The sequence below is a fragment of the Antedon mediterranea genome, chromosome 1, assembly GCF_964355755.1.
Source record: "Antedon mediterranea chromosome 1, ecAntMedi1.1, whole genome shotgun sequence".
Lineage (NCBI taxonomy): Eukaryota > Metazoa > Echinodermata > Crinoidea > Comatulida > Antedonidae > Antedon > Antedon mediterranea.
In genome coordinates, this window is record NC_092670.1 from 33997177 (window position 1) to 34016994 (window position 19818).

Here is a 19818-nt window from a genome sequence, read left to right on the forward strand (position 1 = left end):
GAACAAAATATTTCGTTACTGAGTGGATAAAGAATATATTTAAAAATTGTTCCTCTTTTTACCTATCCGCTTTCCCATCTCTCAACCCTAATGTTACATACAAAACACAAATTGAGTTTTTTTAAATGAGTCCAAATCAAAAATTTGGACTCATTTTGTGATAAGTTTCTCCTTCGGAAGTTAAGACCGATTTAAAGTGTCTGCGACCATTAGTTACCTAAATTAACCCTAGATTGGGTCAAAGGTCAATAATGGTATTTCTGGTTAGTTTTGTAAAATAAGTTCTATTAAGGTAAATATAAACATGTACATGCTGAATAAATTGAGACCAGTTTGAGGTATCTGTGACCAGTAGTTACTGAGATATTGATAAGGTCAGGTCAAGGGTCAATTGGTCATAAAACGGTATTTCCGGTCATTTTTTGGAAAAAATATTTCATTAGAGTAAATATAAATATCTATATTATGAACATTTAGAGACCAAACATAAGCCTCTACCTTCATTAGTTACCGATATATAAGAAAATTTGGTGTTATAGGCGGCCATTTTGAAAAATGAGAATGGGCTCAAAATGTTAAGAAAATAAATCTAATATTTAGTCTAATAGAAACTTTTTTCCAAAAATTACCATAAATTAAGCTTTTTTGACCCTTGACCTCTAATGTTTGAATATGTCGATATCTCGGTAACTATTTGTCCTAAAAAGTTCAGTTTGGTGTTCAGAATATACACATTTATACTTGCTCTAACAAAATATTTTGTCAGAATTCAATTGAAAATGTCAATTTGAGCTATGACACATTGTTTTGCATATATTTAGCAATTAATAATCTATAAAAAAAAAAGAGGGGAGGGGGTTGGGGTGGATGGAGAGACATTATTTGACATGTTACACAAATGTTAAACTCTGTCTACACTATAAAAAATGTGATGTGCCCATATATGGACACGATGACATGATATCACTACCATATTTGGACACATCACACCTTTTTTGTTAAACTAGTTTATAGTGTAGACAAATATGTAAAAAAATATGTGTTTCTCCATCACCCCAACCACCTCCCCTTCTCTCGCGTTTCCAATGCTACTGCATGCATCTATACACATCAAAATAGCTGGAATTGTACTGGAAAGTTTTTAGCTACATTTGAAAATAAGTCCCAGAGGATGGGTGTATTGTAATGTTATCAGAATTATGGCAATTGTTTGTAATGGGAAAGTTTCAAAACTACATTTTGAAATATTTGCTAATAATATCACATGCTATTATAGATATACTTATTTCCCCTGACAAAGTAATTTTGACAAATATTTCATATGCAATTTTAATGTCACACATAATAGTTATTCACTATTTCACCAAAAATTGGATTGAAAAAAAATTATATAGGCCTAGTGCATACCCAAAAAAACTGTAATTCAAAGCAAAAAATAGGCTGGAAGTCAATGTGGTTTGGTTAAATTAACTGTTTATTTTATCTTTAAAGTGATATTTACTCTATTTTTTAGATTAGCCCTTTGATTAAACACCTCTTCAAATGCAGTGAAGATCTTAAGTGTCGCCTTGTCTTACTAATCTTCCTTAACTACTCTTTTAACGATCGTAATCAATATTTGTTGAGGTATAATTATTCCCTCTAATAATGGTAATGCCTGTTTTATTGAGTCAAATGCTTTCCGATAATCTCTAATTCAAAGATTTGGTGATATTCATTTCTTTTTTATTAGTTGCGTGGAAGCGACTCTATAGTTCACTATGTCGGTAGGTTGGTCGGTCTGTCGGTCTGTCGGTCTGTCGGTCCGGTATCACTATGCGTTTTATCGCTTTCTGACCTTATCTTGATATCAGTTTAATCTAGCTAAGTAATTTTTTCAAAGTATATTCCTTATGGCCAGGAATCGATGTGGTTATGTTTTCACGGTGCGCAATAAAAAATTACGCGGTCTACGCACGATTTAACGAAATCACGTTTGTAATCATATCTTCACAACCATGAATCACAATTAAATAAAATTTGGTACTCATAAATTTCAGGGCATAAATCATCATATGGCAATACAATTACGTGCGTAGCGCATGTAACGCATGCGTACGCGCGCTTAAAATTTTCAAAAATTTATTTTCGACGAAATAAGAGTACGTTTCAAGCAATTTTAAGCGTTTACAAAATTGCCATGAGTGCGCAGATTTTTGCGCGCGCACTGCGTGTTAAATGTTGTAGTGCACTCTTTTTGCCCGATTTCTGTTTTCTTGACTTACTTTTCAACTTGAAATTACGTTATACGAGCACGTCAAAAGTGACAGGCTACGCACGTGTAAATTAAAAAAATATAACTGTTTTTAAACATTTCAACATTTTTAAACATGTTCAGTATTTTCGGTCAGTTGGTAGGTTGGTCAGTCGGTCGGTAAACACTAAGCACGCGACTGCAGCCATCTATTCTGCATAATTTGTATTTGAGTAAGTGTCCTTTTTGACCTCTACTGACCTTAAACATGGTTCAATTAATTTTATTAAAAGTCTATATGATTAAAAAAACACAAATGCTACACAACGTCACCAAGATCATACTAATTAGATGTTTGATTCTTGGGTTATTGCTATTAATGTTCCACCCTACCCCAAAAGATGTATTTTTATTGCAATTTTTAACAATAAAATATGATAATTTGTGTATAATGAACTGCAATTTTAATCTTGTTAACATATATTTTCTTATTCAATATGTCAGTAAGCACAAGAAAAACACAATTAAGATAAAACATATTGAAAATTGTAGATACTACTGTATGTTGAAATTTATCTATATTTCGGCAAAAATGTGCATTTTTGTAAAAGGTCAATGACTTTTGACCTCTACTGACCCTACTAATCGTCCGATTAATTTTATTTAAATTTTATAAGATTTTAAAAGATGTATGCTACACAATGGTACCAAGATAATACTAATTAGGTGTTGGATTCTTGGGTTTTTAGGATAAATGTTACCCCCTACCCCAAAAATGTCTTTTTATTGTAATTTTGAAGAATAACAAAATTACATGACAATGGTAATAATGCAGTGCAATTGTTTTCCTGTTAACACATATTTTGTTATTCAATATGTCAGTAAACACAAGTAAAACACAATTAAAATAAAAAATATTGAAAATTGGAGATTTGATATTGAAATGTATCTCATTATGGCAAATATTTGAAATTTTGCAAAATGTCAGTGACCTTTTGACCTTTACTGACCTTAAAAATGGTTCGATTAATTTTATTCAAAGTTTATATGATTAAAAAACATGAATGCTACACAACGACACCAAGATCATACTAATTAGATGTTTGATTCTTGGGTTATTGCTATTATTGTTACCCCCTACCCCAAAAAATGTATTTTTATTGCAATTTTTAACAATAAAAAATAACAATTTGTATATAATGAACTGCAATTTTTATCTTGTTAACATATATTTTCTTATTCAATATGTCAGTAAGCACAAATAAAACACAATTAAGATAAAAAATATTGAAAATTGTATATACGATATTGAAATTTATCTATATTTTGGGAAAAATTTGCATTTTGCGAAAGGTCAATGACCTTTTGACCTCTACTGACCTTAATAATCTTCCGATTAATTTTATTTAAATTTAAAAAAATTTTAAAAGATGTATGCTACACAATGTTACTAAGATAATACTAATTAGATGTTGGATTCTTGGGTTATTAGGATAAATGTTACCCCTACCCCAAAAAATATTTGGTGATAAAACACTGATGATCATTACAAATGACGCAAGTACATACAATGCATCCCTATATTTTTCTTGTTAACATCGATTTTTTCACTCTATATGTCCGTGGGAAGAAAATGATACCAAAGAAGTTTAACTGTGTGGGGGGTGCACGGTAACCCCCTCCAGCCCATGGACTATATATCATTGCTTCTCTTCATTTCTTCTGGTTTCAAAGATGTTGTTGTATAGTGTTATGAGCTGGATGTGTTATTGCCTCATCAAGCTTCATCGTCAGTGTTGGAGCTTTGTTTTCTTGCATTTGCCTTAAAGCCTCTTTCATTTTCTCTACAAGAATAGATGGTAATTTTTTTGACTGCTCACTGGTTCGTTTTCCTTTTATATTCCACTACAGTATGTTCTTGAAAAGAAATCAGCTTTGTAATTAATTTGTCTTTGATCCTTTTCAGATTTCTAATATTTCAAACATATGTTTTTATTTTTCATTCTTTTCTTAGCTTTTTCCTCACTGTTTTCGACATTTCATTTGTTCAGCATACTTCAAACAATGAATTGATAATTAGGTTATGTGTTTTATGAGTATCAAATCGCATTGGTTAATTCTTCTTTTCTCTCTTTAAGATCTTGATTTTTTTTTTATGTTATTCAACTTTAAGTTTATCTAATTTTATGTTGATATTAAGTGTTGCTCTTACGGTGTAGGCCTACCATGCAATTGAATTATATATTGAAATTAAATTAAACATTAAGTTTTAAGAAAATTGTAAAAGTTAAACTAAATAGGATATTGAATGTAGTTCTGGTCCATTAAATCTATATTTGAGGTATATTATTATAAGTATGACACATGCACGCTTAACAGTATATTCTGATCATACCTCAAACTGGCATTTCCAGTAAAAATATGATAAAATCTTCTATTAGAGCTAATATAAATGTTTACATTCTGAACAATTTGACACCAAATTAAACTTTTTATGACATTGGGTTACAGAGATACAGACATATTTATACATTAAAGGTCAAAGGTCAGTAAATGACATTTCCTGTGAATTTGGAAGAACATGTTTAATTAGAGTATAAATATGTATGCTCTTAACAATTTGAAAGAAATTTCAAGAAATTTTGACCAGTAGTTTTTGAGATATAGTAAGCCGAGGTCAAAGGTCAAAACGTTGAGAAATTACATTTCCGGTCGTTTTTTAAAAAAAAGTTCTATTAGAGCGAATATAAATATGTACCCTCTGATCTATTTGACACAAATATCATTTTAATTGTCAAACCCGTTGCGGAGATATGGCTGTTTAAGATAGAAATATAAAAATTGAGGTCAGAGGTCACAGAGGTCAAATCAGATTTCCAGTAACTTTGTTTTGGTATCTCCATATCATGTTCTATCAACATGCAAAAGGGCACACTTGTATTATACTTCATTAACATCAATCATATCAAACTCAATGCATATTATCAATATGACGTCATACATTTTAGTGCATAAATAATCCAAGGCATTATAATTTTAAGTCTGATACTCATACAATAAAGTAACAATATTCCTCAGCAGACAGCCAACTTACAGACTAGTGGACATCTGCCCTCACATAACTCATAGACATCTTAATCTCGAGATAGAATATCAGATATACTGTATCCCTGTCACATAAGAACAAAATAACATCCATAATTAACTTAATATACCGTTTTTCACCGTGTTTGTTAACACAACACCATAACATCATAGACTATTTCCGTGTACGTAAATGGAACGCATCGTCTATATACCCAAACTCGCTCAAGCGGAACTAGCACCGGCGACTATCAACTCGCACACGTGTATCATCATCTTTAACAATATAATTTCAATATAAATCTAGCAACTAACTAAACCCATAACGAACTGTGCCTAGTTTAATTTCAACCTTGGCCTATGTAATCATCACTAACATCAATTACAAACATTAACAAAACTAACCTGTAAACAAACATTATTTTGAGAAGTAGCGGTATGTTACTGAAAAATAAGCGCTACTGCAGTTTCGCACCACACCGTTATATCTTCGATTTATCACCTAAATGTTTTTTTTTCACACTCACAACATAATAATATGTAACATGTTTATACGATTCGACCACTTACGAAGTAATTTTTTTTAAATAACAATACTTTTCAAAACATTTTAAACAATACTGAACTCGATGTCAACACACTGCGAAATGTTCGCCATCTTATATTTATCACTTAATTGCCAGAATGTATGCTTCATTTTCCCCAAAAAATGTAGAAACTATAGAGGCCAGTGTTATAAAATCCGATTACACATAATATGCCTAGGCCTATTTAGTTTTGAAAGGCAAGAAATATTTTCAGCTGGCAAAAGGGAGGTTTAATTAATATTTCATTATTAATATTAGTATTATTATTCATATTAATAGGTCCTATCAATGTTTTATGTACAGACTCATATCGTCGCCGTTTTGATATGTACAACTAGCTGGTTCTTTATAAAAACCACTCTTTGCAGTTTAAAAATAAAAACAGAAAATAAAACATACATTGATTTCTGGAAATTTTCTGATTCTAAAATGGCCACAGTTCGATCGAGGTATTCGCGGAAATAGAGCTGTTTTGAAAGGCATTTTTTATTGTGATAAAGGTAAATATAACGGTGGCTAAATCATGGAAACATGTTACATAATGGCCCAAAATTGTATGATGTGGGTGTGAGAAAAAAATTAAGCGATAAATCGAAGATTTAACAGTGTGGTGCGAAACTGCAGTAGCGCCGAAAAATACACAGCTAGGCCGCAGGCGCCATTCTATTAGGCTACCCGATAATCTATGACCAAATCACACTCTGTATTATGATATTCTGCATCAAGATGCAAATGTAATCACTATTTCACAACCTTAAAATCATCTACAATGACCTCATCGGGTAACATTGATATGCAACATAAAGTGTAATGATTTATTAAATAAAACTTACAGATAACTTTCATGATACAACCTGTTGTTGTACCGTGACTAATTCTGCTCATCTACTCTACGCAGTATGTACCGTCTACAGGGCCAAAACAACAATGTTTATATAAAAAAGGATCATTTAATTCATTCTCGGACATTTTCTTTAAAAATTCTTTATTACTAACATTGAATACATAATTTATACATTGTAAAATTGTTTAAAATGGACCTGAAATGGAATTTCGATTTTCAAGAAATTCACACATGTTATTTAAATGTATCAAATTAACACAAACCCATACAAATAAAAACAAAATTTATAGTATTTTGAGTAAAAACGAAATTTTAAGATACCATGGTAAATTAGCGAAAATTACTCACGCCATTGCAATATTCTATTTCAACGGCCGTCGGAAGCCTCTATATTCACGACGTCACATATACACACGATGATATCGAGAGCGTGTATGCCGCCCGATAGTCAGTGAATGATCGACGGCCTGGAAAAAGATACGCGAAGCGTTGACACTAGTACTAATTTATTCAATATCTAATGTTGTTGAAATATAGGTCCCTAAAATGTACTTCGTTTGTTCTAAAACCCGAATTTAGAAGGCCTACCTCCTTTTACTAGGCCTAGGCCCCCAATCCAGCGCGCGGAGTCGATCCACCACCCACATCATGCGGCGAGGCTCAGTTTCATGTGCATCCAAGGACCAAAGCGATATCAACAACTTGCGGCGCTCATTGTCAAGCCAAAGTAAAATATGAATAAAATTCGTTTTCGAACTGCCTGATTCGTGACAAATAAATTATCATCTCATATTACTAATTTAATTCTGCTAAACTAAAAACTAAAGAAACTAACACATTTTAGCAGTATAAATTACGAACGATATACAAAATACACGAACGGAAAATATGGATACGCATCATTGCGCACGGAGCTGTATCCCGGACAACGTTGCCAGGCCAACTTCGGTATTGCCAGAAAAAAACGTTGATTTTAAGATTTTAAATCGTCATTTACTCGATGAATAACCGTTTATACGGTAATAATTTTATCTAAAAAAATTTTAAATACGTTTCTGCATATGCACAAGCATTTTTTAGAAAATACTCCATAGATTTCAAGAGTTATAGCCAAAAAACTGCAAATTGTCCATTGGAGGGATAGGAATATATTCGCAAAGTGACGTCACCCGCGAATATTTTTGATTTTCAAATGGGGCTTTCCCCAAAAGGGCCAATTTATATTTTGTAACAATATACATTCTAGCAACACCTAATAGCCCCCAAAACATCATTCTAAAATGAAAAAAATCGAAAATCCATTTCAGGTCCATTTTAATGCGCACCTCTCAGCAATAATGTTCTCACGCGACGCTATTATTAAACGCTTGTAATTTACAGCCGTACAGAATAAACGGTAATAACAAAATATCACGAAGCATAAACAATTCACAGAAAGAGAATTACAGCAAAGCCCTGCTGTTTTGGGGTAATCATACACACTGTTTATCACAGTGACTCATAAAAGTGCATACATTAATGCAGTAGAAAATGTAGTTACTGCAGTAATTGCAGTAGAATGATATTGACATGATTCCTTACGGCACAATGTTTCCTTCTCTTTCAGTCACGTTTGATTATTGTCAAGAAGATGAGATAATAAATAACACTGGTGCATTTCCATATTCATACACTATCCCAATGATGACAGCAATCCATTCAAACGGAATGACTGCAGACGTTCAGGTGACATCATCACCTGCCTATACTCCAGGTAGTGTTGTGAATTTTGGAGTAAATGCTGTTCTTAATCTGCAGTACACAGCATCAGCCACCGGTCGGGTTGATGTAATTTGTGAATTCTCTGTGACATTTTTGGGTAAGTACAGCTTAAAAATTCATCTTTTCGCCTTAATGTAATGTTCCATGTATTCACAAAAAAAATATATTGGCAAGGACACAAACTCTTAGGACAGCTTATGTATCACAAAGACCAGCCATGAATAACGTTATGTCTAAAGATACGGTACCGTATCTTTAGCAACGGTGCATGAATAAACGCCCACCCGCCAATCAAAGGTCAATACAGGTAGGCCTAAGTTCCAAATACACGGTGTAATATGCGTTGTCACATTGATATACCGTGTGAAGCTGATTGTAAATGTTCATCTGGTTAGTAATTATCAACAATGTGTAAAACATTCTCTTTGTCAAACCAATGATACGAATTGCGAAATTAGATGGTAAATACCTTACCAACCCAATTTGCCGACAAAATTAGTGTCATTACCTGTACATGGTGGTAGTCATGTTGTCTTATAGTGATAACGATGCAAAATATAAACCAAATTAAACATTATCTGTTAGTATTTTGTATTATTATTACAAAAAAGAAAGAATTACAAAAATCTGACTTGTAGCTTTTGAAATATAGGGTCTAAAACATCGCCAAAAATTATCGTTCTTAGCCACGAAGAATCAATTTGTGGCCTCATAGTCGACAATTGTATTAACTACGCCATTATTGGTTAAAATTAATTACATATAATTACGTCATCTCGTCCGTACGTGCTAGATGATGATAAGATATTGTTTAACTACATTTTTTACTTGTTTGGTTATATGTAAGAAAATAAAAAATAGTTAATCTGAATGGAATGATATGTAAAAAAACAAACAATCAAAAGAATTATGTTTACAGTTCAATTATTGTCAGAATAATAGTTTATTCTTATTTGCCTAACTTTATTTTTTTCTCGGCACCTTTGTTTGCCGATGGACCGCGATTATGTGCCGACGGACACCAGAGCCGGCATGGAAGGAGGGAGGTCCCCTCGCCACGCCACTGCCTTTCTAAACGGTTTGATTGTTGTTCCTTTCACCATGGAGAAATAAGTTAATTACTATTAATTCTCCATGCTTTCGCGAACAATTTCTTCAGAAGAATGACAACCTGTAATAAGACAGACTGACCTCTAGAGGGCCAATTCTGTCTACTTAGAAGGTCATAATGTGACTCAATTGGCCTCCATGTTTATGAAAATAGCGGCCATTTTGTTTATGCTAATTATGCAAATTGCTCAATGCTGCACAGCCGTCCAGTAAAGTTAAACCGCTTGGCTGCCGGTGTAAGATTGAAATGTGTCCAGCATTCAAAAGTGTCCGGGCGGACACTTTTCAGCATTGGATAGTAACCAGTTGCATGTTTCAGCGGGTTCGCGAGCGTTTTTCAACAATTTAATGCTGTCCAGGGCGTTTAATAATGTCTGACTACTATTAAAAACTGTACGGGGAAATATTAGCGGCCAAGTAGGAACCCGGCCGTTTTAGGATAGGTGGTTGGGATTTGAGATTCAGGTTTTGATCGCGCATGCACTTGTCTTCTTTTAACGACCAATAATACTTAATGATTAATTAAACACCTCCAATTAGGGACCAATATATTATTTGGTATGGGTAAAGACAAGAAGAATAAATAATTTTTAATTATGTGACAAAACAAGTAAATGAAGTGGTCCTCTTCCAATTAAAAATCACTTTACCTAAAACACCTCCAATTAGCAACCATTTATTAATTGGTAAGAGTAAAGACAAGAATAATAAAATAAGTTTTATTTATGTGACAAAATTAAGTAACTGTACTGGTCCTCTTCCAATTAAAGATTACTTTACTTATAGATACTTCCAATTAGTGAGCATTTTATTAATTGGTAGGAGTAAAGACAAGAATGATAAATAGTTTTAATTATGTGACAAAATACAAGTAATTGTACTGGTCTTCTTCCAATTAAAGATCACTTTACTTTTAGGCACCTCAAATTAGCGACCATTTATTAATTGGTAGGAGTAAAGACAAGAATATTAAATAGTTTTAATTATGTAACAAAATCCAAGTAATTGTACTGGTCCCCTTCCAATTAAAGACCACTTTACTTAAAACACCTTCGATTAGCGACCATTTGAATATTTGGTAGGGTAACTGTTCTGGTCCTCTTCCATTTAAAGATCATTTTACTTAAAGACACCTCCAATTAGCAACGATTATATTTTTTTTTTAAATTACGACGATTTACTTTAAATTGATATGTCTGTTCTGTAAATAACAGGTCGTATAATTTAAGACTATGGCTCCTTATATAACAATATTAATAATAATTATCTGGATCTACATATCCTTTTGTTTTGTTTTGCGATTCAAGTTGGTATTCTAAGGAACTATAATTACCCTATTGCAGTCGGAAAGCCGCGTTGGTAACGCATCACTGATTTCATTCATTGTGAGGGCGCGCTTCGTGGAAAATGTTGGAATTTTTGCTATTTTAGTACACTTTGAAAATTGTATAATTTTGATATTAGATGAAATCAATAAACATATTTCAATAGTTGAACTACAAGCGTAAATAATGATAAAAACTGTGATCTAAATTCCACAGTTTTTTTGTTTCGAGAAATATCATTATTTTGTGTATAAACTTTTTTATTTATATTTTTTTTTAAATGATGGTAAAAAATCATTAAATTTCATATTTTCTAGATAAGGTTTCAAAGCGAATTTAAAATCCTTTCAAGATAAACTATTAAGCTATCTATTAAAATAAAAATCTAATTTTTAGCTTTCTTGGGATGCAACTCCCACTAATCAAACCAAACCTACTACATTTCTGTTCAGTTACGATCGAAAAACCGCCATTTTGAAACTTTGTTTACGTTTTACGAAGCTGGTACGAATCGACCCGGACCGAATCGTGTCCCTGTTTAATCCGGTTGTTCATGCAGGCGTACTGCGTCACAGGCCTAAGGTTTCAATCTGCTGCCCGATTATTGTTCTATTTGGTTTCTGAGCTAGGAAAGGCCTACTTAGACTAGCTACTATAATTACTTACTTAACTTCTAGCCTAGCTAGGCCTAAAAATAGTATTTTCTAGGCCTAGTTAGACAGTAATTCTGATAGTAGTTTGTGTTATAGGGCCTATAGTAGCTGGAGTAGAAGTAGACATAATCTGGGTATTCCATAATCTAGGCTGGTAGGTCTATCCCAGCTCATATATACCAAGCAAGAAGAAGCCGGAAGAAGAACCTAGGCCCAGAAAAAATTACAAAAACTGTTAAAAAACAATAAATTGAAAAACAAAGTGCCAAAAAATAACCCATTTTCAATTTATATATAAATATGGTGGGGAATGTTATTTATAAAATTAGGCATCTTTTGTTTGAGAGACTCAACCATGTATTTTTATATGGTCATGTTTTAAAAAAAGATAATTATTAGCCCATCATTTACTTGAGTATTGTTAATTGGTTGGTACTTATAAGTATATCAATATCTGTCAGTAAATGTCACACTTTTATACAGAAATATTCTATTACTTTATTATATACAACTTACATTTCACACAAGCAATCAATTTTTTCTTTTTATGTATACATATACAGAATGTGAACAAATACAACCTTTCAAACAATACTGATACAAATAGTAAATACAACTACTGTATATAAAAACTTGCTTCTAATAGCACCTTGTTCATCAGACATAACAAACTAGCTAGGCCTAATACTGTAAATATAAAATATGCCACCATATGTACTTTTTGAGATATCATTTTTACTTGAGTCTTACTGTTGTACTGATTTTATGATTGTTTTATGTTTATATTGTATGCATCTGTGCGACTCTGGTTAATAAAGTAAATCAATCAATCAATTGCAACTTAATTTATATCTTTATAAAAATTTACTGATCTGAAACACTTCTACAACTTAAATGAATATAAATTTATATGTTATATTAGCGAATAAAATGAAAAACTATCAGCAATGATATTGAAATCGAGAAAACCACTTTACAGCTTCCACCGTCCAACCTCATATTGAAGAACGAGATAGAAAATCTTTATACCAACAAAAAACCTGAAATGAAAATGAATAGCTGAAATGTAAAGAACTATTTAAATAATTGTCACTATGACGAAAACATTTTCTTAAATACTGTAATTATATAATTATTCCACAACCTGAAAACATATTCAGATAATATGACTGTACTGTAGGCCTACCATAAAAAAGCACTAAAAACAAAACTTCCTTGTGTCTGTATATTTATTGTATAATTATTAATACAGTAAATAAATTGTACCCATCAGTTGCCAATAATGAGGATATTTAACTATATGTCAGGCTGCGATTGGATTAATTATCTTTTTAAAACCTTCCCAACACATCTTCAATATAGAGTAGGATTGTAACGAAACTTTAATAATACTAAATTGTAACTAAAGTATTTTAATTATCAACATGTTACTAAGGCTAAGCCTCTAGGCCGATATTACGACAACGATCCACCAGGTCGTGCACACACCACACCTGCAACAACCCCAATCAACACACCATGCACCACACACGACGGAAATAGTGCCGCGAGACGTAACAATTATGTGAAATGAGGACCTTTTTTAAAATGTTCGCTGTAAGAAGCTTAAATAGGGTTTCAAGCCAATTTTAACGTAAAACAGACTATTGATACTTACTCTATCCATATACGCCGATTTTTTGGTAATTCACTGTATGGGATGCAAATCCCACTAATGGAAAATTTGTAAACAAACACAAGTTAGAAAACTTCAGCTTTGACGGCTGCACACGAACTTTGGAAAGAAACTGTCACTGACAACAAATCCAACAAATTATTCCGAAAATTAGGTGACCTGCGACATCTTAAACATATAAGGAACTGATTTTACCATATATGGTTAATTTTTTGCCTATTAATGTTTATTAAACAGCTATAAAATGACGTATACTTTATGCTAATGTTTTCGCGCGAAACGTTGATGCCTCTGTGCCGAGAGAGGGCTTCTAAAATTAATGACGTCATGCGAAGTCGAAAATTTTGCGATAACGGTCATATTTCCCAACGCGGCTCTCCGACTGAATGGGAGTTGGTAAAGTCCAGCGGCCTAGTTTTTACAGGGTTAAGGTGATGTGACAGTCGATGGTCCTATTTTGATATCGATAAAAACTGCCCGGGTGGTTGCAACCATTTTCAACAGCTGGTGTTACACTATTCAATGCTGAAAATTGTCTCCACTTTTAAACACCGGACACATTTCAATCTTACACCTGTACCGGACTATTCGACTGATTGGTTGCTTTACCTTACCATGCACAAACCTAAACGTGGTTCGATTATGTACATGGTTATTATTGTCCCTGTTGCCTGTCAGCAGACACGATACTGCATAGTGGTTTTTATTATCATAAAATAATCTGGTATGTTTATTCAATGTATTTTTGAAATAGATACTGGTGATCCCTACTACCCTGATTGTCCATCTGAACCATTGGTTTTTAATACAAGTGACTCTGACATGGCTGAGACAACGTGGAATGAACAAACGCCAACTGATGCATCTTCTGTTACAATATCCGAGTCAAGGCAGACTAAACCAGCTGAGACATCACCAGCTAACTTCCCAATAGGAGAGACTAACCTCACATACACTGCTACTGATGGCAGTGGTAACATGGGATCTTGTATTATAACTATTAGAGTAATTGGTAAGTAAATCGTTTGGGTAGTACTTAAAGGGTTAGCTCCGGGTATAAAGTATATATTTATTAGAAATTGAAATCATTTGCCAACAACATTTTGTTAACACCAGTTATTTTTCTTCAACGGAAAGTTAGAATGGGCATCGTGAAATAAGCTACTTCTTCAAAAGGTGGTGTTTTTCCACAAGATACAGCATGAAATCGGTGCTTTCAAAATAATAACATTCCTAAAGCTAGTGAACAATATGCCTGAGAAAATCAAAATGAGATGAGAATTTTTAGCGCAACATTTGAATATGCTACTAGTTGCAGAGAACAACTCTTTTCTCAAATCTTGGCCAGTATGACTGGTACAACATAAAAAAATGGTTGTAAATTGTTGGTATTTAAAACTTCAGTCAAAGGTCAAAACATTTCTCTGACTGGGTTCATGTTCTATTGGACGTACAAGATCTAGTTCTTTCTTCATTTCTGAAAACGTTTTAATAGGCTACTCAAACTTTTTTTCCAAACTCGGTGAGTATGACTGGTACAAGTCTACACCCCATTTATGTGCTACAAAAAATACTAGAGGGTACTCCGAGAGTACAAACCTCCGCCTACTGTAAAATTCCACTACATAAAATTCCCCCTGAATATTTTTTTTTTACATTTTTTTTAATTAGTTCTAAGTTTAAATATGTTAACTGCACACTACAAAGTTGTGGATGACAGTGTGGTGTAATGGTTATGTATCCAGCCTCTCACAGTTGAGATCGCTGGTTCAAGCCCTACTGAGAGGTTTTTTTTTTTTATTATTTTTTTATTTGTTTTTTTTTTTGTTTTTTGTGGACCTTGATCTTTGACCCTGACCCTTCAAAATTTAACCACAATTATATGATGTGTCATTGATCATTGTGGCTAAGTTTGGTGAGAATCGGATCAAAACTGTGGTCTCTAGGCAGTAAAATAGTTTTTTGTTAGTTGTGACCTTGACCTATGACCTTTCCCTCTCAAATTCGAACTCGTCCGAGCTTTTTGGGCATGGATCATTGTGTCCAAATTTGGTTAGAATCGGATAAAAACTGTGGCCTCCAGGCTGTTCACAGACACACACACACACACACACACACACACACAAACACACACACACACACAAACATACAGGGGTGAAAACATAACCTCCTTGGCGGAGGTAATAATATCGGGTTTTTTTTATACATTCTCTCCGTTTAGATACTGGAGACCCTATTGTTACGGAGTATCCTAGGGACACAACAATTGATATAGAGTCTGGACAGCCAAAAGCTTTATACAACTGGACAGCTCCAGTTGCTACAGATAATTCTGGTACTGTCATAGTCTTTTATGAAATCAACGGAATGACCTTTAGCAGTCCATCTTACGAATTTCCTATAGAACCCACCGTAGTAACAGTAAATGTGTCAGACCCATCTGGAAACAGCGTCGCAGACATCTTTACAGTCACTGTTCAAGGTAATATACAAGATACATAATATTTGTATGCACAAGTAACTTTTTTTCCCTGATACTTACAAGCAATATAGACGTATACAGAGGTTAGAACAAACAAGAAAAAATGAAGTTACATTTCAATGTCAACTTACACGCATGGGAAATGATCAAATAGCTATAATGAATTGGCTTTTCTAAATTTCGCTACTGTAGTTTTGCTTTTATAACCTCTTGATCCACATTTCTTGTATTGTTGTTTAGTAGTACAAGTGAAATAAGGTATTTAAGGGTAGATTACTGTCGAACAAAAACTAGATGCTTACAGCATTTAGACTCCACCTAATGTAATTGAATACATTGTTTGTGGCTGCAATGATTATTGACAATAAAGGTATGCGGATGAGAAATCACATTACATGTTATAACCACGAATACTTGCAAATTGTTAAACTGTGCTACGTAAATAAAGTTGTTTTACATCAACAGAAAGTGAAACTTGTTTGTAGGAGTAGGCCTACACCGACAAGTAGAGAAAATTAAAGCTTATTTTATTGAAAATCATCATTATTGTGTAAATATCTATATTAAATTTACGTAAGGGCAAAATTCGGTAAATCGCGCCTTACTTCTACAATTTTTACTCGATGGTATATAAAGTTGGTTCGTACTTTCGGTACTGATTTTAACCACCTGATGTAACCCTGTTTACTAATTAAATTGAGTTAGATAATTAGTTATTGACGATTAAAACGAATTTAGGTTCAACGATTTGCCCCAAATAGGGGTGTTTTCCGATCGGGGTATACACTGTCTAATGGATGTCCAACTTGAAAAATACCCGCACACAATAATACGAGGACGCTTCGCATTTTCCTATCTCCTCCTACGATAATTGTTTTTAATAGCTGAAAACCGGTTGAACTGCTCGAGTACAGCATCATAATGTTGAAGACAGGCCGATTTTCTTTAAAAAATACTATTTTGATAGATTTAATTTACGATTTTACAAATGTATTGATTTGCGATGAATGGAACATTTCAATCTCTCAAGCTCCAGTCCCACCATCGGGTTTGTTCTTCATTCTTCCAAAGGGACTTGTATTGATTGATATGATGTCAGGAGAAGAGTGTCCTGTTCCCACAGTTATTTCTTTACTTGGTTACTAATGACCTACTTTTTGAATAGAATGCCAATATGCTTGCAATTTAGGAACAATCTTTTTTTTAATAGGTATTCAAGGATTTGCCAGAAAATGTACATTAGTGTTGACCAAAGCAATGTTTTATTGTATTGTATATCAACCCTTGTGTTGAAATACTTTCTCTGCTTTGCTGTTCATTTATCATTCAGAATTCAAGTGTGATATTGTGTATCGTTTATAAAAATTAAAATGGATTTAGTGTTACTTTCGAAAGTTTTGATTATTTTGTATATGGTTGTTAAGTATCTAAATAAAAGCAATCAGAAGAAAAACAACTGAAGAAACACAGTGTGGTTTAACGTATTATTCCATAACACTTCCCGATAATAATCGATTCTATAGACAATTTTAGTTTTGTCATTCTGACCTGTATACATAGCCTTTCAATATTTTAACTGAACTGTGCTAAAAGCAAATGTATTCACTGGTCACCAAACCAAGAATGTTAATTGTTCTGTGGATGTACTGCACAGTACCCCCATGTAGGTCACTAGTAGCCCCAATGGGATTAATAATAATGAATAAACAACCTGTTTCTCTATACAGTAATTAATATATAATTTATTTTTATTGATTATGACTTTTATTAACACTTTATAATCTTTGTATTCCATTCAACTCCTAACTAAAATTGTTTCAGGTATCTATAATCAAAATATATATAGTGAACTATATTACATCTCTCTGCTACAATATTCAGATGATGATCCCTACCAAGCAAAATTCCTGCCCATCTGATTGGCTACTGGTGTAAAAAACTGGTGTCAGTTTTGTTAATAATAGGACACAATAGGACATGCAGTAAAACGTAAGTCACTATTTTCTCTCTTTTATACACAAGGGAGCAGTTAAAATAATAGATTTGACCCTAAAGGTGACTGGAAACAGGCACTTTCCATCAATCAATTAATACAGTGTCCCAGAAAAACCCGATGGTGGGACTGGAACTTTGAGTCTGCCAGTTTGGTTTAACACAAGTAGGTAAATTTATGAGCCCTTGGAGAATAAACTTGCAATACTTTGACAATACAGTACTGCAAATACTAAACCATTTTTGGTCGTCATTTGAATCGAACATTTCTTAAGCTCAGTTCCCACGATCGGTTTTTTTCTTCCGTCTTCCAAAGGAACACTGTATTGATTGATGGAAAGTGCCTGTTTCCAGTCACCTTTATGGTCAAATCTATTATTTTAACTGCTCCCTTGTGTATAAAAGAGAGAAAATAGTGACTTATAAGTTTTAGTGCATGTCCTATTATTGACGAAACTGACACCAGTTTTTTACACCAATAGCCAATCAGATGGGCAGGAATTTGGCTTGGTAGGGATCAACATCTGAATATTGTAGCAGAGAGATATAATATAGTTCACTATATATCTTTTGATAAAAAATACCTGAAATAACTTTAGTTAGGAGTTGAATGGAATACAAAGATTATAAAGTGTTATTAAAAGTCATAATATATTATATATTTATATATAATTATAGATAAAATTATTATATTTTTCTATGTCTTCTACTTCCAGTTCCTTTATTAAATCATGGTATGCTCCATGGGATTTTCGCCGCTGTATCCATGGTTTCACCCACACACTGCGTTTCTTTTGCAATCGTTTTTTTCTTCTGCTTGCGTTTATTTAGTTCTCTTACCATATACAAAATGATCAAAACTTTTGAAAGTAACACTAAATCCATTTCGATTTGTATTAAGAATATACAATATCACAATTGAATTCTAAATGATAAATAGAATAGCAAAGCAGAGATCAGAGAAAGTATTTACACAATGGTTGACAAGGTCAATCCTTGAATACCTACAATATACAAAGATTGTCCCTAAATTGCAAGCTTATGACATTCTATTCAAAAAGTAGGTCATTAGTGACCAAATGAAGAAATGACTGTGGGATTGCAACACTCTTCTCCTGATGTCCTATCAATCAATACAAGTCCCTTTGGAAGACGGAAGAACAAACCCGATGGTGGGACTGCAGCTTTACTGTGAATACTGTTAGATGTAAAAAAATATATACAAACATTTCTTACTGTGAATACTGTTAGATGTAAAAAAATATATACAAACTAGAGGGTACTCCGAGAGTACAAACCTCCACCTACTGTAAAATTCCCCTACATAAAATGCCCCCTGAATATTTTTTGTTTTACATTTTTTTTAATTAGTTCTAAGTGTAAATATGTTAACTGCACACTACAAGGTTGTGGATGACAGTGTGGTGTAATGGTTATGTATCCAGCCTCTCACAGTTGAGATCGCTGGTTCAAGCCCCACTGAGGGGTTTTTTTTTATTATTATTATTTTATTTCTTTTTTTTTTGTTTTTTTGTGGACCTTGATCTTTGACCCTGACCCTTCAAAATTTAACCACAATTATATGATGTGTCATTGATCATTGTGGCTAAGTTTGGTGAGAATCGGATCAAAACTGTGGTCTCTAGGCAGTAAAACAGTTTTTTGTTAGTTGTGACCTTGACCTATGACCTTCCCCCTCAAATTCGAACTCGTCCGAGCTTTTTAGGCATAGATCATTGTGTCCAAATTTGGTTAGAATCGGATAAAAACTGTGGCCTCCAGGCTGTTCACAGACACACACACAAACACAAACACACACACACACACAAACATACAGGGGTATAAACATAACCTCCTTGGCGGAGGTAATAATAGGCTAAAGTTTTAAGATTAAAATTTATATTTCAACCTGGAAATTAGGACTCTACGTCTAAAGGATTAAACATTGAAGGATAAACAGACAAACGTTGTCTGTATTAACAATAAAACGAAAAAGATTTTAGTAAAGTTTAATTTTAGTTAAATTTAACACCATTTATCCATTTAAAAATAGCAGTTAAAAAATAGAGAGT

General features: G+C 33.2%; 1 protein-coding gene across 1 annotated transcript in view; it reads left to right on the forward strand.

Moving 5' to 3' along the window:
* Window positions 1-8335: 8335 nt before the first annotated feature.
* Window positions 8336-19818, forward strand: part of LOC140044457 (uncharacterized) — a 28051-nt gene continuing 16568 nt past the window's right edge. The window contains exons 1-3 of the mRNA XM_072088979.1: window positions 8336-8606; window positions 14027-14284; window positions 15494-15754. Coding sequence (XP_071945080.1) covers window positions 8336-8606; window positions 14027-14284; window positions 15494-15754 — 790 coding nt within the window. The remainder of the gene's footprint in view (window positions 8607-14026; window positions 14285-15493; window positions 15755-19818) is intronic.